This window comes from Cinclus cinclus, chromosome 19 (assembly GCF_963662255.1).
Source record: "Cinclus cinclus chromosome 19, bCinCin1.1, whole genome shotgun sequence".
Taxonomy (NCBI): Eukaryota; Metazoa; Chordata; class Aves; order Passeriformes; family Cinclidae; genus Cinclus; species Cinclus cinclus.
In genome coordinates, this window is record NC_085064.1 from 4040093 (window position 1) to 4061315 (window position 21223).

The window sequence follows — 21223 nt, forward strand, 5'->3', positions numbered from 1 at the left end:
CCCGTCGGGGAGGCCCCGCCCCGCGCGCGCCGGCGCGGCGGCGCCTTCAAGGCCCGGCCCGTCCGACGTGGCAGCGCCTGCACCGAGCGCGGCCCGGCCCCGCCACCGCCCCGCCCGCCCCGAGCCAGCCCGGGCCCCGCCATGGGCCACAACGACATTATGAACGCCGCCGAGGACTTCGTCGATCAGGTGGGTGCCCGCCCGCTTCCCCCCCCCATGCCCGCCCGGCGGCCTTTGTGCGCCGGGGCCACGCTGAGGGGCCCGGCTGAGGCAGGCCGGGATGGCGGCGGGGTCGCTGCCGCCTCGGGGCCGCGCTGTGGTGGGGCGGTGGGTTTATGGAATTACAGAGCCGTGTAGTGGTTTGGGCTGGAAGGGGTCCTAAAGATCGTCTCGTTCAACCCCTGCCGTGGGCAGGGACACCTTCCACTGTCCCAGATGGCTCCAAGCTCTGTCCAGCCTGGCCTTGGGCACTTCAGGGGATCCAGGAGCAGCCGCAGCTTCTCTGGGCACCCACCCTCGCAGGGAGGAATTTCTTCCCAATATCTAACCTAAGTTTCTCGTCTTTCGATTTGTAGCCATTCTACTTTGCTTTCTCACTACCTGCTTCTGGAAGTAGTTTGTTCCCATCTTTTCTGTAAGTTTCCTCCGGGGGGATCCCGGGCCCGGCTCCCACCGCCACAGGCCCAGAGGCCGCCTCTGCCCTCGAGTGAGCGCCCGAGCCTCTCGTACATCGAGTTCTTCTTGGGCACGGGGCTTTTCTCAGGAGGGATGAAGTGGAAGGAGAGCAGGAGCTATCCTGGCTGGTGAAGAGAGCACAGAGGGGTGTGGGGAATCAGAGTGAGCTGGCAGGGACGGGAGAGTGACCGGGTTATCCAACCTGGCAATGTTAGGTGGGATATTAGGTAGAAATTTCTCCCTGTAAGGGTGGGCAGGCCCTGGCACAGGGTGCCCAGAGAAGCTATGGCTGCCCCTGGATCTCTGGAAGAGTTCAAGGCCAGGTTGGACAGGGCTTGGAGCAACCTGGGATAGTGGAAGGTGTCTCTGCCCATGGCAGGGGTTTGGAGCAAGATGAGGTTTTGGGTCTTTCCAACCCAAACCATTCTGTGATTTAATAAAACCCTGACCCGTGTCTGGAAGCCAAAACTGGAAGAAGTTGATCAGCACTGTGGTGCTGTGCTCAGGATTGGGGCAAAAGAAAAGCTGATGTTGTCTTGTAAACCTTCTTACATTTATTTCAGTGGAGGCCCGAGTGATTTCTCTGTTAAATAGAAGTTTGTGATCTCTTACAATGTCTGACAACAGGAATATTTTGAGTGTAAGTAGTTGCTCTGCTGGGGATGGTGTTGCAAAGATCTTCACAGTCATGGTGATTCATCTAATCGACAATAAGAGGCAGCAAGTAATCACATTCAGCAAATTGGCTGGAAAATCTGATTCTGCCCGGTTCTACAACCGCCGTGATTTAGAGTGAGTTGTGTGGTGCACAATAACACCTCACAGCTCTGAGGGGGCTGTGCTGCCTCTGTCTTTCATTGATTTCACTGGGAAAACCTGTTCTGCGCTTCCTACCCACCCCCAGATGGAAGAAGGAAGACTTGATTTAAGCAGAGCTTCTTGTGGTGTGTGGAATACTCAGTTTAAGGGATATCTGGATGATCTCGGTCGTTCTCTGTTTACCTTCTCCCCTTGCTCCTTTCAGAGGAGAAGGTAAACCATCACTGCAGTGTTCACATTACTTGCCAAAATTTGCAGCGCTTGTCCTGACCTTTTTATAACATCTCTCTATTTATTCCTGTGAGGTTATTTCTAGATATCCTTAACACCCCTTTTTTCATGCTGCTGAAAGATCTTTTGTCCACCCTAAATGTAGTTTGCCTCCTCCTGAAGCGAGTTTTGAATGGCACAAATTTACTTGTACTTTGCCACATCCTGTTTAAAGATGAGCTCTGCCTTTAGCTGCAGAATTTGGTGTTTTGCTACTCTTACCATCAGATTGCATAAGAATTTTTATGGTGTTCTGAGTAATGACTCCTGTGATAATTCTGCCTGGTAGCTCAATCAAAACCTTTCAGTGCTGCCTGTACTGCTAAAGCTCAGTGTCACACCAATGTAGGAGTGACTTGCTAAACACTAACCTTTGGTATATATTGTGAAGTTAACACTTGGCATTACAGGAGCTCTTAGTTCATCGTGGATTAAAAAAAAAAAAAAATACTTGGAATGTTTGGACTGAAATGGTGTTGAAACTCCCCTGGTGGAGGCTGGACAATGGCTGTTCTGGGAGCTGAATGCATTCTCAGTGATGTTCTTGCTTTTTCCACTCTCTGTACTAGTGCTCAACACATAATGAGTCTTAATTTCTGTAGCATAAAACACCTGTGGGAGAATGTTAGAGCTAATTCCATGTCTTATCAGGAAATCCTGAATGTCTCTTACAAAATCAAGAATAATATGTTCCTTAATTCAAACAGTAAATCTTAGCTTTTCTCAGATACTGTGATTTCCTTTTGAATTTGTAAATTATGCCATAGATGCCAAGATACTCAGCAGTAATAAGTGGCTCTTAATCCAGAGGTGAACTGGTGCACTGTCTTACAGGCAGCTAAGCTTGCCAGATGACCAGTTGTCAGTGAAAGGGCTTGTCCTACTTCTCCCAAGGCTGCATTCCCCTTTTCTCTCTCACCAGCACTTTTGTCATTGAACTGGCAGGAGAAAAAATTGAGGAATTTTTTTTCCCACTTGGTTCAGCTATCTCCATGTTCAGGTCAAGTGAGGAGCAATACTGGGGTGAGATTGCTGGTAATAGGGTACTGTAAGGAATTGCAGTGGAGGGGACACTGTAACACCAGCCCAGTGTTATTAATTCAGTAATTTACATACTTGGAAACCAAGCCCATTTTTAGTGATTTTTGTTAAAATATTACTTGGCAACCCGTTCAGTGTCAGCCACCAAGTGCTGAAAATAGCTGTGTCTGGGGCCTGCACAGAGTGTTTAGGATTGTCTCTCCTTTGTAATCCCTTCCTAAGAGGGAGCAGATCTCAGGCAACTTTCCTAGTGTCTGTAATAATCTTTAAGAATAAATCCTTAGGAATGTGGGTGCTTGGTATTTCTGCTGTTCAAAAAAAATTCCTGGACAAAAATGCAAGGAGGCTATTAAGTCATTGCACAGCAGTGAGAGGGCTGCAAGGGTGAGCCAGACTGAGGAAGTTTATTTAATTTTCCAAGATGAATGCTGATGTATCTTGTCCAGATAACTCTCATATAGAATAGACTCACAGACTGGTTTGGGTTGGAAGGGACCTTAAGGCCCATCTTGTTCCAGCCCCTGCCATGAGCAGGGACAACTGCTCTCCCAGGTTGCTCCAAGCCCTGTCCAGACTGTCCTTGGACACTTCCAGGGATCCAGGGACAGCCACAGCTTCTCTGGGCACCCTGTGCCAGGGTCTCCCCACCCTCCCAGGGAGAATTTTATCCCTGATTTCTAGCTTACATTTCTCCTCTTTCAGTTTGAACCCATTATTTCTTGTCCTCAATATCCTATTTTGCAGAAAATGGAAAGGAGAAGAAAACATTTCATTGTTAGTCTGAACTTCGTCATTTGGGTTAAAAGAAACTGAGTTTGGAAATGTTCTCTAGAACTTTGTCATGGAAGTGCACTGATTGTTTATCACTATAAGCCAAGTAGCTTATTCTGGTTAGGCTGGGGAAAAATTTTCCCAAGAAGAATGATAATAAAATGCAATAAATTACTAAAAGTACCATTTTAAAGGTTTCATTAATAAATAGCCTTTTGGAAAAGGGAATTGGTATAAAGCACCCTTCAGAAGGGAAAAGCATTGAGAAATCCTCCTGCAATTAAAAACCTGATTAATATTGCTGGCAATGCCCTAGTGGGTCAGAGCCTTCTTCTTGCCTTTGGAAATAAATGGGAAAGCCTGCTCCTAGTTTTTACAGTACTTTGTAGGCATTGGGCTAATGAATGTGATGGGTTTTGCTGTCCCTATGATTTTGGGGTGGGATCTTGTTGAGTGACTGTATCCAACCTGGTGAAAGGAAGTGATTTTTCTCTGTGCCATTGGATTGAGCATCCTCTTTCAGGAAAGAACAGTGGTGTCCCAGGCTGCTGGAGTAATTTGTTCTCCCAGAACAAAGCAATCCCTTAAAAGTATTCAATATATTTTGGGATTTGCCTTGTCAGAAGCTCTAGACTAATATTGCTGTGCAGCTCAGGAGGGTTTCTGTAGAGATGAGCAGTGTGCTGTTCCTCACCATAATCAGAACTTCCCTGATCCAAGAATACACAGGAAAAGGCTTTGTGCTTGGACAGAACATACCTGTAAAAATTCCCAACTCATGGCCATTTATTGGATTTAAAATACCTGTAGCTGTACCATAGTGTATACACTTCATCAAAATAGAATGGACTTTCAGCAAATTTTAAATGGTTGGAGGTGGGGTCAAAATGAATCATTTTATTGCCTCTCTTTTGGTCAGGCTTTTATGGGTTTGAAAATTTCAGTCCTCCTTTAGAAAAGTGGGAGGTTGAGCAGAGCTTTGATTAAGGGATCCCTGGACCTTTTTGCACATCTTTGGTTGTTAAAGGAGCATTTAAATCTATCTTTGCTTTTCTAATCCCATTAGAGGGGGATGCGGCAACACAAAGCCCCTCTGGCATATGTCAGTGACTTGCCTGCCAACACAGAACCAGCTGTTCTTCTTTAAAATAGTTTTATTTAGCATTTTCTTGTCTTTTCTCACAGTGTTTCACCTCTTCCAAGGAGACAGGACATGTGGAGAGCAGTTGATGCAAAGCCCAGAGCAGAGAAAGACCTGCAGTTATTTGATGTCTTGAGTTTAATGTTGCCACCTCCATCACTTTGCATCTGGATTTGTTGTGCTCATTGCAGGGTGTTTCAGGTCCCATTTCTTATCTACAGATAATTGAACTGCAGCCACCAATTTTCCCATGTGTGCCACTTAATCTGTGTGAATCTTAAAGGATTATGTGTGAATCTTAGAGGAAGTGGGCTCAGGGTGCAGCTTTTGAGCCACGCAGTGCTGGTGCTGTGCAGGGCCAAACCCAGGGTGTTTGTTCTACTCATTGAGTCCCACTGCTGGAGCTCTCATGTTTCCTGTCATTTATTCCATTCCATCTTTAGTTAAATTACTTGAGTGATTTACACCCAGATCCTCTAACTGTGAAATCTCTTGATGCCTGTTATATTTTCTTCCTGTAGTCGTGGTGTAGTCATTCTCTTCCTTCTCTCTGAATCTCCTGGTTCCTTTGGCTAGATATTTGTTCCCACAGGCTGTTTCTGCTCTGTTATTTGAGCTTGCTGTGTACAGGGGGTTCAATTTGAGTGCAGCTCCAGGAGCTGTGGGTGCCCAGGGATGATGTGTGTGCCATGATGTTGCTTAGCACTGGAGCTGCTGTAGGCTGCAGCCTCTCTGACTTGTCTGGAGCCCATTGGATGTGTGCACTCGTGTTTAATGGCCCGTGTTAAATTCCCTCTGTATGCCAAGAGAACAGGTAAATGTTAAATGTCTTCTTGGATCCTTCACCTGTGCTGTTCATGGCTCCAGGAAAGAGGAAAATGCTCAGCTCCCACTTCAAAACAGCAAAGATGAGGCCTGGAGGAAGATATTCTCTACTATTTGTTGCTTTTTTCAGCCTTTCCACAGCACTGTTTTTATCCTTTCCTTACAGATTCCCAGCACTTGTCTTCTTTCATTTCATTCTAGACCAAAGTTGATTGTTCTGTATCCTACAAACGACTTTCGGTTTATTCTTAGTATTCCTCGGCAAGTTTCCTCCACCTCACAGTGAAACTCAGGAGGGAGGAAAGCTGTAAACCAAGACGTGTGTGTCATTCAGTGAGTGACAAAGATCAGAAATTCTCTTCTGACTCATTCATCCAACTGTTGACATGGCTGAAAAAAGCCTGAAGTGGCAGCCTGGAGGCAGAGTACAGCTGCACTTTAAATGCACTTGATTAAGGTGAATTTTGACCCTTAGACTCTGGATACAGGCAGTACAACAGTGCAGTTTGTTCCAATATTAACTATTTAATTGACTATTAAGGATGTTTGCTGATTTTTTTTCTTGTGATAATCTGTAGTTGCACAGTGAGCTAGGCTCGTCATTTGGACAGCCTTTAGTATTGACTGATTGCTGTTGGCAGGAACAAACTGTCAGAAATGGCTTTTGTCTCCTTCCTGGTAGAAGTCTCAATTAAGTAATAACTGGTGCTGCCTAGAAAATGGGTTGACAATTAAGCACTTGTCCTAACCCAGAGGCAGAAAGCTTCGCTGTGCACCCCACAGCCCTATAGAGCACGACCCTCTAGACTCTGGCAATTTTGTATTTTTTACTTGAATTATTTTAATAGCAGAGCAAACTGATCCAGGAGCCTGCAAGATGAAGGGGGCCCAGGTACATTTTCCATTCCCTGAAACAAAAGCTCAGCATCTGTTGCATGATGATATCATTTCCTTTTAACCACTGCACTGAGCTGTGGCTGTTGTAAATGCCTGTTTGCTTTCTGCAGAGGATGCTCCTTTTAATGGAAATAAAAACCTGCCTAGAGAGTAGAGGTTGCAGTTCCATGCAGTGGTTATGTAGAGCTACGATCTGCTGCTGTTCGAGTACATGGGCTTTGTTTGCACTGAGCTGTTGGAGGGAACGATCTTGGCAAAATAATCTAGTAATGTTTTTTAATTTGTACAGAACTTGTATCTTCTATCAGCCTGGCTTCTTGAATCCGGGTTGTTGCAGGGTGGTGAGTGCCTGAGCACATGGGTGGGAGCAGAATTGCCCTTTCAGCTCGGGGCTATCTGATAGTTGAGCTGTAACATGAAACCCTGAGATAGAGAAACTAAAAGCCAGGTCAGCCTTCATTAGCGAGAACTCCATCAAAGTACAGTTCCTGTTACATGGGAAATGTGCTGCTGGATTCTGCTTTTTTTCCAAGTCCTAGTCCAGTGGAGAATGAACAACAGGTTTCCCCTGCTGCTCCCAGTAGGTAAAGAAGCATTTCATTAAATCCAAGTCCCAGTTTCTCTCTGGATGTTGATGACCCTGAGTTCATGAGAACTGCTGAGCTCGGTATGCAGAGAGCAGGGCTCTGTTATCCCTGCAGTGTCCCTTTCCCTGCCTTCCCTGCTAATGCCCTGTGTGCCCGTGCAGTTCCTGAGGGTGACCAAGCAGTACCTGCCCCACGTGGCCCGGCTGTGCCTCATCAGCACCTTCCTGGAGGATGGCATCCGCATGTGGTTCCAGTGGAGTGAACAGAGAGACTACATCGATGGCACGTGGAACTGTGGCTACTTCCTGGCCTCCATCTTTGTATTCATTAACCTCTTCGGGCAGCTGAGTAAGTGGCTCTGGGGCTCTTCAAGTGCACGCAGAGCACTCCAGTGTGGCTGAAGCCCTGTGAATCATGGCAGTGCTGGATGCCTCACTGATTTCCTGATAGCCCCTGACAGCTCAGAATTGATAGTACTACATGGGCTGAATGAAAAGAACTCTGAATTGACCTGCTTCAGCCTTTCCTGGAAGCAGCCATAGAGAGTTTCTTGTGACACACTGCCTCTGAGTCAGAGATGCCAAGAATCCATCAGGACAATCTGGTTTCAGTTCTGTAGATGCATCCATAAATATAAACCACACCCAGAGTTCTCTAAATTAAATACTCCTGTTCTCTTAAACGGGGCAGTATTGAGATTTTCTCAGCCTCCTGTTTTTATGGGCATTCACCACCAAGGCAAACTTTTACCCTGGAATGGGGCCATTTAAGCCTGAGTGAGGTGCTTGTGTCAGAAACTTTTCCAAAGCCCAGGAATCAAAATAATAGCAGGAGGAGTGCACTGCTGTGTGTCTGCTGGGTGGGCTCAGGCTGTCATAAATGGAGAGAGGAAAAAATCCTGTTCTGTTTATATTATGTCCCTGATTTACTGTTCCTGATTGCCAATTTCTTATCTTGTGTCTGTATTTGTATTTTTTGCCCTCACTGTTTTGTGTAGAGTCACCTTAATTTAATGCAGTTGCCAGTCCTCATGTTAAAGTGAGAAAGGCTGTCGGTTCTTTCTGATGGAAGATGAGAGAGGTTTTGGGTTTTATCCTTTCAAGGAAAAGGAATACAGCATGATGCCCTAGCAGTTATCTCATGAAAGAAAAAGGAAAATCAAAGTTACCTTTCCTGCAGGAGCTTTTCCAAGTGTAACTGTTCAATTTCCCCAACTCAGGTGGCTGTATCCTGGTGCTGAGTAGGAACTTTGTGCAATATGCCTGCTTTGGACTGTTTGGAATTATAGCATTACAGGTAGGAGGCTTAAATCTTCATCCCTTCTAAACTGTACCTTTCAAATCTCTCTTAGCCCCAGTACTACCAACATGTTTAAATATAACTTGCAACCCTGGAATTTTTCTCCACCCTGGCTTACTGCCAGTCCTTGATGGCATTGAACTATTTTGCTGCTTCTGTTCTCCTGATGTGCCCAATAGATATTGCAATTAGTCAGCTTGGAGACATTCATTCAATACTTGACCCTGACCTATTTAGCAGAAGTAACTGGCAATTTACCTGGATGTCAGTTATTGAGCCAAATGTGGAACTTGCAGTTGCTTTGGCCTTTAGCTGCGTTCCCATCACAAAGGATCCTAGCTAGTAGCATCCTTCCCCTACAAAACCAGGAAATTTTTGGGGGCCTAAAGCACAAATCAAATTCTGGCTTCCCTTCATTGTGTCCACAGGCTCACTGGACCACACTGATGTAACTGCCTTGTTTCTCCCACTATGTTGTATTTATAATCAAATTCTGCCGTGGCTGATACAGACTTGAGATTGTAACAGAAATTCAGAACTTCAGTGTCATTTATATGGTGTTTTAACCTGTTTTGTTCTTTGCCTAGACAATTGCATACAGCATTCTATGGGACCTGAAGTTCTTGATGAGGTATGCCTGCTTCTGGAAGTTTTTATGGGAACAGAATGAAATCTGACACTTGGTGGCAGAGGAAATGACACTTGTACATAGTATTTCCTAGAAAGATTTTACAAGTTACATTAAAGAAGAAATCACAGCTGTTGAAAAATCAGGAGAGTCTGTGTTAAACTGTAGACAGCAGGCTCAGGAAGGGAAAGACTAATCCTAACCCACTAGGATCCAAGTGCTTCTGCTGCTAACCTGGCTGAGAGCTCAGCCAACTGTCTGCACTTGATCAGAGTTGCTTTTATTTCCTAAATGGTTAAAATAGCAATTCTGCTTCTGCATGGCTGAAGCCATTTTCTGAGAAAACTACAGCATGCGGTCACTGGAGCGTTTTCTGGGATTTTAAACCTCTCAACACCTTCCCTAAGGAGAAGACAGGAAAGCTCAGGTTTATCATCTTGTCAGGCCCTGAGTGATGGCTGGCTGTTGCCTTTCCACCCCTCTGGGGGGAGGCCAGCACAAGAGCTACACTCTGGGCTTACTACAGCCCTGTCAATGTGTAACTTCACAGCGGTGCTGCTACTCTGTTTTCTCAAAGCAACCTCTGAACTACTTTGGCATATATGGCTAAACCTGAGGTACAGAATAACTTGAACACAACTAAATTTGTGTTGTAACAGCCACTGAAGCAACTGTGCTTGAGTGGTGGGTGCTGGACTTCCCAGCAGGCTGTGTTCCCACAGATCCTTGGTGTGCTCAGTGCTGCTGGGGCTGGGAAGTGTAACACAGACCAACACATCCCACGGTGCAGAGCAAGTCACTCCTCACTCTCATGTAGATCCTTACTGAAATTCAGATAAGATTTTACAGATGTAGATCAGTGTAAGCTGTACTAAACTGCTTTTTTTTTTTTTTTTTTTTTGTGTGTGTAGGAATCTTGCCCTTGGGGGAGGCTTGCTGCTGCTTCTGGCTGAGTCCCGCTCAGAGGGGAAGAGCATGTTTGCTGGTGTCCCCACCATGAGGGAGAGCTCCCCAAAGCAGTACATGCAGTTGGGGGGTCGTGTGCTGCTCGTCCTCATGTTCATGACACTGCTACACTTTGATCTGAACTTCTTTTCTGTAAGTATCCCAGCATTAAAGTATGAATTGAGCAGTTAGAATGTAGCACCAGTGTCCACATGGGCTGCAGGATCTGTTCAATGCTTACTGAAATCTCTAAGTAAAATTAATACTTTAGAAAAAGTTATTCTGTTATCTATGCCATGACAACTGAACTTACCCAAGCTCTTCTCTGATGTGTATCTATTTAAGAACTGTGTAAGTAAATGGCTTTTTTTTTCCTTGCAGATTCTGCAGAACATTGTGGGCACAGCCTTGATTATCTTGGTGGCAGTTGGCTTCAAGACTAAACTAGCTGCCTTGACTCTGGTCATCTGGTTGTTTGGCATCAACATCTACTTCAACGCCTTCTGGACCGTCCCAGCCTACAAGCCCATGTACGATTTCCTTAGATACGATTTCTTCCAGACCATGTCTGTCATTGGAGGGCTCCTCCTCGTGGTTGCACTGGGTCCTGGTGGAGTCTCCATGGATGAGAAGAAAAAAGAGTGGTAACAGGAATAGCAACACTTCTTGGGACATACTGTACTAAGTCCAGTACTGATTACGGATTCAACAAAAACTGCCAGCATTTTACACGTACATGCCCCCTTCCTATAAAAGGCACAGATGTTTTGAATTTGATTTACTGTGGCACCAGTAATACAATAGATGAAATCCTATTTCTTCAAGGAATGTTGCCTAGGCTTATTCTAACTTCCTAGATTTGGAACTAACCCAAGAAACCTGCATTTTGCTGATGCTTCAGTGAATTGCAGTAGAACAGTTGCTGTCTGGAATGTCAGCAGTGTCTTAAAATTTGCAGAAAGATGAGCAGATAGAGCTGGATCATTCAGTGTGGTGTTGGGTTGTAGCTATAACTAAAAAAGTGGATCCCCTTTCTTGCCCTTATCAAAACTGTATTGTGCATAAGGAGTTCCATTGCTGGTTATAGCATTGCTTTTCAAAGTGGAAAGCATCATCAAAGAAAACACAGAAAATCACTGTTATTTTGCTGCTCAGAGGCCTGTAATTCCCTTTTGTTTAATAGGGAAGGGTCTTTCCTGCTCCTGAGCAGAAGGCAAAAAGGAAATCCTGAAAGTAGTTGGGTGAGAAAAGGGAGAGAATTTTTCTAACATGTCCCAGTTCTGCCCTTGAGGGGAACAAGGGGGAATCCTGTATTGCTAATCAGATTTAAAGGAAGTGGGGGAGATAATCCTGAAGAGACAGAACGTTAGATTCTGTGAAAATTCTGTGCCAAAAGAATTCTTTATTCTACATTCTTTCCCCAAAAGCTGCCCCTCCTGAATTCCCAAGAAGGGAGCCAAGTTGTGCTGCAGGTTCCATAATAAAAGCTCCTTTCTGCTATTAACTAGCTTCCATCTATATATGCCCCAAATTCATATTTGAATTGCAGGTTAATGGTGAAAATGTCTCGAGAATTACAGAAACTCCCCTTTTCTGTGCACTCAGTACTTGCCAGGTGAGAGCAGTCAACCTCCTAATCTGTAGTCTTTGCTTCTTAGATTCACTTCTGTCAGTCTCTTGGCTGTAAAAGTCCCAGCTGACTGAAGAGCTGGGCTGCTGAGCTCTCCAGCACAGCCCCTCCTCTGCCACCTCAGACCCCCCTGAGCTGTGCAGTGTGGAAATGTGGAAGTGGCCCCTGTTCCCAACTCTGCAAATGGTTATAGCTGAGGAATGTGAGTGCAAAGCCTGGGCAGTGCAAGAGCAGCCAGGGATGGACTTTTCCTGGGGAGAACTCGGGAGGGTGAGGAGAAGGCCCTGTTTGACTGCCCTGTGCCATGACCATGCTTAATGCTGCTCAGGGGAAGCATTTTGCCCTCTCTTAGTCAACTAGGTGTGAACCTGTTTCACTAGATTGTGGAGGAATTCTAGACAGCATGAGCCCTGCCAACTTCCTGCCATTACACTGAGTCCTTGTTTGGTTGCCTCCCCTGAGGAGGATGCTCAGCTCTTTGTTCAAGGAGGAATTCAGCTGAACATCTCCAGTGGGAGCTGTTCCCCAGGGTCTCCTGGCAAGGACACTCACCTGGACAGTTCAGTTTGACAGTTGCTTTTTAGGAGAGAAAACTGGGCCGAAAGAACTAATGAAAAACAGAGGAGCACTGTTGAAAGTTAAACCAGTGATTTCATCTTAAGGGGATAATAGCCTCTGTAAGGACAAGATGTGCTGTGCTGCTGCTGGAGGAAGCCAGTTGCTATCCCAGAATAGTTAGTGTTGGAAGGGAACTCTGGAGGTCATCTATGATGGGATCAACAACCCTCATGTCCAGATTGATGGGAGGGGAATTCAGCATTAAGGTCAGGTCACTGATGGCTTTCTTTCCAAGGAAGTTTTCCAAGAGAAGTCTTCACCTCAAGTGTTCTGTGTGCCTGATTTTTCCTGGTCCTTTCAGTCACAGATCTGCAGCACAGGAGGCTTTCACTGTTTCACTGCAGGTCTTACACCAGTTCTAGACGGGTCAAGGTAGGCACTCTCAGATACCTGAACTGCTGTTGATGTTCATAGTATTTATAAATGACACAAACTACTCCTGCAAGTAGCCCCTTGTCTTTCTCAACTTCCTTGTGTCCTGTCTAAGGAGCTGGATGACAGACTAGTCTGAAATATTGACCAGTTTCCTCTGTGAAAATCAAGTCTCCTTCCCAACAAAAGACCCTAGAAAAGGAACTGTTGCAGTCCCCTGCAGCAGGAATACTTCAGTGTTCCAGGGGCACAGTTAGGTGGAGGGCATTACCAGATACTTCTAGGCAGCACAACGTGCAGACTTATTAACTGTGAGTGCTGATGCAGAAGATTCTGGTTTCCTACATACACTGCTGTACTTGTGCATCTCCCAGAAATACAGTGACCTCTCCCCGTGGCTGAGAAGCTCTCACAAGCAGGATGTCAGCTACTAATTGGCTCTGCAAAATGTTCTGGAATTCATTCTGAATATATTTTTGCTTTCTATGTGGGAGAAAAAAAAAAAAGTATAAATTCTCATTTTATGCTGTATTTTGTACCTTAGTTGTGTTTGAAAATGTTTTGATTTTTGAAAACAATCAAAATAAAACAATGGCATCTTTGTATCCATTTGGCGTGTGTGGCTGGTGCTGCTCCACTGCTGAGCTGGTGTGCTTTCCTGCCTAACAAAAGCCAGCTTTCTGTAAAAAAACTGAGCTGTCTGGACTTGGATTGCAGCAGACATTCTTCCCATGGCGTGGGGCTAGCTTGAAGCTCTTGGAATGCAATTTAATCCTACCCCATTATTCCCCTCCACACCTGTAGCAGTTAACTGGAATGGGCAGACATTTCATCCTGTGCTCCCAATTGGAATTGTTATACAAGCTTCAGGCCAGGTATTTATCATAGAATTTATTTCCCATTGGTTGCTTTCTTGAAGTTTTTGGGTTTTCGATGATGGCTCTTGAATTTCTTCTTTGAAGGGCCTGTCTGTTTCTGTAGAGAAAAAAAAAATTAATCAGCTAATTTCCAACATCCAGATCAAGCGTTGCCTGAGACAGCTTAAACAGAAACTGGGTGTGATCTTCTTCAACAGCCAGAATGAGCCCAAGTCTGCTCATGGAGCCAGGATCCTGCAGCCCTTTCTGATGGTTTCATTAGGTACAAACTGACAGGCTCCCTGCAGCAATGAATCCAAACTTCATCCAGCCCTAACTTTCTAGTTTGACACGTTTGTAAAGTAAGGCAGTGCCTCAAAACTGGCAGGAAAATGGTCTAGATGGACTCTGTGACTGAAAACCAGTTTATTTTTTTATGTATTTGGAGAACAATTAACAGAACCCACAAGACACAAATCAGCTTTCCTTCTATGATGGTGTGGGGCAGGATCCCAACCAAGATGAGCTGTTTGTACAGGCAGGAACATCCCTCACTACCCCAGCCAGGATAAATATTGCCTGGCAGGAATTCACACCTCGGGATGCAAGTCACTGGCACACAGAGAAAAATCTATTCTGAACAGCTTTGCACCTTCTGCTGGTTCCCAGACAGGAATAGCTGGAACACCTACAGGATGGGATCCCAGCTCCACACCCCCTGCTGCAGCAGGCAGTGAATGAGTCCCACCTTTCCTCTCTTTCCAGCTGCTCTGCTGCCATCCTTCCTTGCCCCATGCTCTCCATTCTGCTTGGCCCCGTCGTCCTCACTGTCTGTCACAAAGTCATCGCTGTCCTTTGTGGTCTGTGAAGCTGATGGTTTTTTTTCTGGGAAGAGTGCAGCTAAAAAAGATTCAGCTCAAAATCAGTTCTCTGTGCACACAGGCTCTCACTCCCCTTACTTTTGCTTCCAGTCACAAGGCATATGTGTGTCACTACCGAAATACTTGGGAAATAAATGTGCTGGTGTGTTTTTTTTATTGGAAATGTGCCTTGGTGCTCTTTCTATTCCCATTCCAGGAATGTCAGCACAGGTGGTGCCATGCGTTACCCCCCGGGTCCTGCAGCAAGATGGATTTGCACCTCCAGATCTGAGTCAGCAGAACGGCCTGACCACTTTCTATCAAGGACTTAGTGAGAAACAAAGGAAGTGAAGATTCCTAAAACAGCAAATCCCAGTGGATCTTGTATCCCTTCCCTCACACCTTGCATGACCCAACTCGTTATTACTTAGCATAAGGTATTTCTTATTTGGTGGTGGTAAGCTTTCCAAAAACCCAAGGACTTGCAACTGGATGAAGCCAGGTGCCTCTGGCACACCAGCATCATACAGCAACGTAAAGAAACCAGGAGACACTTAACCAACCAGCTCCCTTGAGGACATGGATGACACCAAGGTTCTCACTCACGTGGGTACAGGTCACTCATACTGTCGTCTGTCTCCTCTCCATCCTCCTCGCTGGACTTTGGCTCCCAGAACTCCTCTTTCCTGTGAGGCTGCCTGCTCCCATTTGTTTGGTCACCGGGGTGCTGTGCCCGCTGCTTCTTCTGTCTCAGGCAGGCAGGGACATACTCCACTCCTTCCCTCTGGCACTCCTCATCTAAGAGTGAGGGTCAGGCAGCAATTATCAGCTGCCCAGCCCCTGCATCCTCCCATTCCCAGCTCAAGCTTGTAGGAAGTGCAACTCAAAAGTCCAGCATGCTCCAAATATATATCCACAATCCACAGCAATACTATGGACCAGGGAAAATGTTAACACAGATTGTGCTGGACACAGGAATCACACTCTCTGGGGGAGTTTTAGAGTAGATCCTCTTAAGGAAGGATGTTCCAAGGCATCTGCTGGAAGCCAATTGCTCTCTGTATCTGAGACCCTCCTTACCAGCTGAGGAGGACACATAGTAACACCCTGCTGTCAATTTAAACAAAGCTGTCCCACCCACGTCAGAGAGAAACACTGAAATTTCAACAGCTCAGAAATGCTGCCTGGTACAGCTTCAGAAAAGCTACTTACACCTTTTCAGGGCCTTCTGGTAGCGCTTCCCTTGGACGTGACGCAGGACATGATCTGGAAGCTTGTTGATGTGTCTGAGGGTAAGCTTGCAGAACAGCTGGTGCCTGACAGACACACAAAAGGCCAAAAAGAGTTACAGTGTGCTGTGACTTCAGAACTTTTCACTTACAAGCACTGCAAGTTCCTCAAAGTTGATAGATACTTTATAAAGCCTTTCCCAGTCTCCCCAAATCCATAAAGACTTAAAAACGTTTTAAAGCCCAACCACTTTATGTCTGAGATTGAACAAAGTGTAAAGCACAACACACGGGAGAATACGTACAAATTCTTGGTGCTGGGCACTATGTGGGGCTCGAACGTGCAATAGTCGAACTCTCTGGCTGTCTTTATAAGCCGCTGGTACTTCTTGCCACTGGTGTAAGCCTGCAGCTCCGACAGGCGACAGGGCAGCTCGTGTCCTGTCAGCCTGCACCTCACCTGAAAAATAACATTAACGGTCAGGAAAACCAGGGGTTTATCCCACTGAATCTCAGAATCTATTCGTTTGGAAAGAACCTCCGAGATCATCGAGTCCAACCTATGGCCGATCAACAACACCACGGCACTGAGCGCCACCCCCAAATCGTTCTGCAGGCACAGGGACTCCACCACCTCCCCGGGCAGCCCCGTCCGATGTCTAATCACCCTTCCCGTATCCATCCCAGGGCTGGGGAGAGCAGGACGCACCAGCGCTCGGCTCCCCGGCCTTCCAGCACTGAGCAAACACCTCGGGCCAGGATCTCGCTGGGGCCGAGCCCATCGGTACCACGCGGGGCCGGCCCCACCACGGACCCGCAGGGAGGCGGCCCCATCCCCTCAGCACCCTCAGCGTGTCCCCCCGCCCTCACAGCCCCCACACGGCCGCACCTTGTCCGGCCCCGCGGGGCTGAGCAGCGGGTGCTCCCTCAGAAAGAGCCGCTCGGCCTCGGGCATCTCCAGCACGGTCTCATCGCCGCCCGGGCCCGGCGCCGCCATCGCGAGGGGCCGGGCCCGGGCGCGTTTCCCGTTCCGGGCCGCGGGCAGGGCCGGGAGGGGCAGGGCCGGGCCGGGCCGGGCCGGGGCTGCCATGGCCGCGCTGCTGCTGCGGGCGGCCCCCAGGCTGCTGAGGGAGCGGCCGGGCCGGGGGAGGCTCGGGGCAGCGGGGCCGGGACGGGTAAGGCGCTGATCCTGTCCTTCGATCCTTACCCCTCATCCCGTCCCCTCATCCAGTCCCTTTCTCTTGTTTCCTGATCATATCCCCTGATCACGTCCAGTCATTCTGTCCCCTCATACTGTGTACTCATCTTGTCCCCTGATCCAGTCTCTTGATCCAGTCCCTTTCTCTTGTTTCCTGATCATGTTCCCTCATCCTGTCACCCGATCCAGTTCCCTCATCCTATCCCTTGATCCAGTTCCCTCACCCTGTCCCCTCATCCTAACCCAGTCCCTTGATCCTATCTCTTCATCCTATTCCCTCATCCCCTCCCTTTGTCCTGTCCCCTGATCCTGTCCCCTGTAGGCCCTTGTTTCTGTCAAGAACACATTAAACTGCTGTGTGTTTGCTGATAGTGTGGATGGAAGTTCATTGCTATACTATAGGCAGCTCCATAATGGAAATTTTATCTTACTTCATTTAAATTATAGCCTAACCCATAGTGTTTCACAGGCAATTGCTCATGTGAGACTTAAATCTTAACGGATAAACAATATTTCACACAAACATCAAGTTCACTGATATCACCTAAATACAAGTTTTATAAAGCAATGGCATTACAAAGGATCTTCCTTATTCTGTGTAGGCATCACAGTGCTTGATCAGAACATTTTTTGGATATCCCCTAACTAAAGAAGGTTCTGGTCTGATTCAAAAGAATAAAGGTAAGAGAATATTTGTCTGGGCTCCTGCCCTGTTTCAACCTAGTACCAAGATGTAATATTTCCTGTAGGAATGTGGTATCTCTTCTCTGATTCCTCTTCCTTGCTCTGGTTTTCTGTAGATGTTTGTTTGAGTTTCTGCAGACCACAAAGTTCTACAGCAGCTGCTGGCAAATCTGGAGAGGATACCTTGCTGAAATGGGGCCTTCTCCTCATCCCTCTGACCACGTTTGGTCTCGGCACATGGCAGGTACAAATAAATACTTCATTTTTGCAAAAATGAGCACTTGAGGACTGTCCATATGTTTGAGCTAGTTCAGACAACAGTGAGGTTAAAGATTTAATATTATTTTACATTTCTGTTTGCAAGTTTTTAAAGGAAGTCTTTTTTTCTACACCTTTATTTTAGTATAAATATTTCCTCAAATTAAATTCAGTAGCCTCTATTTTCCTATCTCCAATTACCCTGATTTAGGCCAGGTCTGATGAGAAAATTATGACCAAGATTTTAAGGTTTGCTGGGGTTGTTATGTTGCTCTGTTCTACCCTAAGGAGTTACTTTTGTGTTTGTTTGCTTCCAGGTTCAGCGGCGCAAGTGGAAATTAGATTTGATTGCACAGCTGGCATCAAGAATCACAGCAGATCCCATCCCTCTGACATTAGAGTATGGAAACAGAGATGTCTTGTTGTCTACAGAGCACTGACTGGGAATGTTAGATGTGGACTGTTCACTAATGAGCTTGTGCTGAACTGACCTGCATGAAAATGAAGGGATGCAATGCCAATTGGGATGTGCCAGCAAATTAGAAAGAAATCTTGACAATTTTTTTTATTTTTAGTAAAAGATTAAGTCAGTTCTTTCCTATGAAATACTCTAAATGCATGGGGAAGGATGAATCTCTGTTCAGGACGATGTAGCTCATAGCATTTTTAATTCTGCTGGGGAAAGAGGGCTTGGGTGTCTGTGGTGTCCCAAAGGAATTGTTACTGCAACAGAGAGTCTTGGAGCAACAGCAGGCCCTGCCCCACATGTGGAGCAGTTGTGTCAGATGTGAGAGAGATTTTTAAGGTCACTGGTCACCTGGAACCACTCTCAGAAGGGCTTAGTTGTTGAATTTCATGGTCTGGGATAGGAAAGAAGTGCTTCCCATGACTGGATGCACAGGCAGTGAGCCACCTGCTCTGTGATATCTTTAAATGGAAAATAACTTCTCCCTGGATGCTCCTGATCATCTCTATTTGATTCTCTGGGACCGTTGAAATATATTAAACCGTATTCCATGAGCTGTTTGTCTTATGCCTCTGTTTGCCAACAGACTCCATCCAGAGTGAACCATTAGGGAAAAGGAGAATCCTGCAATAAAATCTGACTGAATTCGGCTAGCACAGCCATGATTTTGTTTTCCTCTTGCTCCGAGCAGCCCCATGGAACTGAGGGAGTTGGAGTACAGACCTGTGACGGTCCGAGGGCGCTTTGACCACTCCAAGGAGCTCTACATCCTGCCCCGCTCGCTGCTGGACCCCGAGCGGGAAGCCCGGGAAGCCGGGAGGATCACATCCCACCCGGAGAACGGAGCCAACGTCGTCACCCCCTTCTACTGCACAGAGCTCGGGTGAGTTCAGGAGAGTCCTGCTCCATGGCACCACTCACTTCGCCTTGGAGAAGCCAAATCCTGGTGGTTGGGTTTGTATCAATTGCTCCCTGCCTTAAAAGGCATCTCTCAGTCTGTGACATCACTGAGGGCCCAATTTGAAATTGTATTTAAATTCCTTTATAATGTGCATTCAGGTGACAGCAAAAGTGGCAGCAAACACGTGGGTTGCTTCTTTCTTTGGTCTTTAGTTCTAGGCAGCAGCAGGAATAAATTCCCTTTCACTCCTGAGCAGTACTTCTTTATGTAACTTTAGGGTCACAATTTTAGTCAACCGAGGATTTGTGCCCAGGAAGAAATTGAAACCAGAGACAAGGCTGACGGGACAGGTAAGGGGGATTCAGGGAATGGGGGATGTTATTTTGTGCCCCTTGGTTACCTAGACACCACTCACTAATCCAGAAAGGTAGGAGCTACATTCAGCATCATGGGAGGTGATTTAATTAGTCATTGCACTTTTCAAAGACAACAAACCTTTGTTTCCCACTTTTTTCTTTCTGCACTTCTCCTCAGATTGAAGATGAGATTGATCTCACAGGGGTGGTGAGGTTAACAGAAAAAAGGAAACCCTTTGTGCCTGAAAATAACATTGAAAAAAACCGCTGGCACTACCGGGACCTGGAGGCCATGGCCAAGGTGACCGGTGCTGAGCCCATCTTCATCGATGCAGATTTCAGTAAGTCACAGAGGAAGCCAGCCCCGTGTCCAATTTACATCACTCTCCCTCCTTTTCCCCTCAGTTCTCTTCCTATGCTCTTCCATCCCACTGTTTTGAAGGTGACAGGGAGCCTACCAGAAAGCTGGTAAAGGACTTTTGTCAGGAGCATCAAGGATAGGACAAAGGGGAGTGGTTTCAGACTGCTGGAGGGCAGGGTTTGATGGGATATTAGGAAGAAATTCTTCCCTGTGAGGGTGGTGGGGCCCTGGCACAGGTTACCCAGAGAACCTGTGCTTCTCTAGATCCCTGGAAGTGTTCCAGGGTAGGTTGGACAGGGCTTGGAGCAGCCTGGTCTAAAGGAAGGTGTTCCTGTGTGGTGGCTAACAGCTGGCCTGGAGGCCTCACAGTTACACAATTATAATTTGGGTTGTTTCTCTTTCTATCCCCATGGCAGGGGTTAGAATGAGAGAAGCTCTAAGGTCCCTTCCACCCCAAACCCTTCTGGCATTCTGTGAACTTGGGAACAGTACTGCCTGGGGGAAGAGTAGGGTACCCACCAGACTAATCATCTTCTTCCCTTCTTACACGCAGCGCAGCTCCACGCTCTGCAAACTCAGGATTTAACTTGGCTGTGTTGCCCCCACAGGAAGCACAGTCCCGGGAGGGCCCATTGGGGGCCAGACCAGGGTGAGCCTGCGGAATGAGCACATGCAGTACATTGTCACCTGGTAAGGGACCTGCCCTGGGCTGCTCTGGACTGCCTGCATGAGCTCTTGAGCTACAAAAGCCCAGTTTTAACCTAAATACCTTGTGCCAGGTGTTTTTTTTATTGCAGCTGTCTCAGGGGGGTCCAGTCCACCCTGGTAAGGTGCCAACATGTGATTTTCTCACAGGTACAGCTTGTGTGCTGCAACTTCCTTCTTGTGGTACAAGAAATTTATACAGAAGCTACCTCTGTGAGGGGAAGGAAGAAACCTCTTTTGTGCTACAGTCAAGAGCAGACTTACTTGGATGATAGGAGCCTGAGTAACAAGCACCTGGAATTCCAGAGCAATTTCAGCAAACGTTATCAAGCTGCAAATAGACTTTAAGCAATCCCTGCAAACTGAGCTCCCAAGCAGTCTGATCTGGCTGCAGGTTGGGAGCACTGAAATTCAGTAATCACATTTTTTCTATCCTGGTTGGTTGTAAACTACATTTTAACATCTCCACTTCTTTTCCCTGAGACAAATCCAGCCGATTTGGTGAATGAGCCCATTTGCAGCAGGTAGTCCTTCCTGAAGTCGGGAATGGCTCACAGCAGTTGCAGAATAAATAAAGGCCTACAGGTCTTTGCCTTGTGACTTGCATCGTGCATCTTACATGGAAGAGCAGCAAACCTGAATTAGAGGATACTGTGGACACCCAGGTCTAGCTGGGAAAGGCAGCCTGTGGCTTTGCAAGAAGATGAGGGCTGGCAAAAACAAGTAGCTACCACAGCTGGAGTCTTGGTAGCCTCACAGTGCCAACAGACCAAGTCAGCACTCAGGAAAGAACAGAACCACAAGAAGGTCTTGATTCTTTCCCCCCCTCA

At 46.7% G+C, this 21223-nt stretch overlaps 3 protein-coding genes across 4 annotated transcripts; 2 read left to right on the forward strand and 1 right to left on the reverse strand.

The window, feature by feature from the left end:
• The first annotated feature begins 99 nt into the window (after positions 1-99).
• Positions 100-13212, forward strand: SURF4 (surfeit 4). Of its 2 annotated transcripts, XM_062505707.1 has the most exons (7): positions 100-189; positions 1239-1315; positions 7188-7374; positions 8246-8322; positions 8913-8956; positions 9865-10051; positions 10280-13212. In XM_062505707.1, the coding sequence occupies exons 2-7, from the start codon at positions 1289-1291 to the stop codon at positions 10544-10546; spliced, it is 789 nt and encodes a 262-aa protein (XP_062361691.1). In that variant the 5' UTR covers positions 100-189; positions 1239-1288; the 3' UTR covers positions 10547-13212. The 2 variants fall into 2 exon arrangements, with proteins under 2 accessions (XP_062361691.1, XP_062361690.1); XM_062505706.1 differs by lacking the exon at positions 1239-1315 and having other exon boundaries at positions 120-189.
• A 182-nt stretch (positions 13213-13394) lies between these two features.
• Positions 13395-16467, reverse strand: SURF2 (surfeit 2). The gene is made up of 6 exons (XM_062505667.1): positions 16354-16467; positions 15770-15924; positions 15448-15551; positions 14842-15033; positions 14124-14275; positions 13395-13493 (listed from the first exon to the last, which is right to left on the reverse strand). Exons 1-6 carry the CDS (start codon positions 16459-16461, stop codon positions 13410-13412), a joined length of 795 nt encoding a protein of 264 aa, XP_062361651.1. The 5' UTR covers positions 16462-16467; the 3' UTR covers positions 13395-13409.
• Positions 16468-16552: 85 nt separating this feature from the next.
• On the forward strand, positions 16553-20986 carry LOC134051717 (surfeit locus protein 1). Its single transcript, XM_062505673.1, has 9 exons — positions 16553-16639; positions 17265-17343; positions 17463-17590; positions 17922-18004; positions 18762-18953; positions 19249-19321; positions 19506-19668; positions 20297-20378; positions 20544-20986. Exons 1-9 carry the CDS (start codon positions 16553-16555, stop codon positions 20608-20610), a joined length of 954 nt encoding a protein of 317 aa, XP_062361657.1. The 3' UTR covers positions 20611-20986.
• The last annotated feature ends 237 nt before the right edge of the window (positions 20987-21223 follow it).

Bases quoted from the DNA above. Each gene is read 5' to 3' on its own strand.
- LOC134051717 (XM_062505673.1), top strand. From the start codon at position 16,553: ATGGCCGCGCTGCTGCTGCGGGCGGCCCCCAGGCTGCTGAGGGAGCGG. The intron at 17,591-17,921 runs GTACAAATAAAT...GTTTGCTTCCAG, and splicing joins TTGGTCTCGGCACATGGCAG to GTTCAGCGGCGCAAGTGGAA. The intron at 19,322-19,505 runs GTAAGGGGGATT...ACTTCTCCTCAG, and splicing joins AGACAAGGCTGACGGGACAG to ATTGAAGATGAGATTGATCT.
- SURF4 (XM_062505706.1), top strand. From the start codon at position 142: ATGGGCCACAACGACATTATGAACGCCGCCGAGGACTTCGTCGATCAG. The intron at 7,375-8,245 runs GTAAGTGGCTCT...TCCCCAACTCAG, and splicing joins TAACCTCTTCGGGCAGCTGA to GTGGCTGTATCCTGGTGCTG. The intron at 8,957-9,864 runs GTATGCCTGCTT...TTGTGTGTGTAG, and splicing joins GACCTGAAGTTCTTGATGAG to GAATCTTGCCCTTGGGGGAG.
- SURF2 (XM_062505667.1), bottom strand. From the start codon at position 16,461: ATGGCGGCGCCGGGCCCGGGCGGCGATGAGACCGTGCTGGAGATGCCC. The intron at 15,925-16,353 runs GTGCGGCCGTGT...GTTATTTTTCAG, and splicing joins GCCCCGCGGGGCCGGACAAG to GTGAGGTGCAGGCTGACAGG. The intron at 15,034-15,447 runs GTAAGTAGCTTT...CCTCACTCTTAG, and splicing joins CCAGAAGGCCCTGAAAAGGT to ATGAGGAGTGCCAGAGGGAA.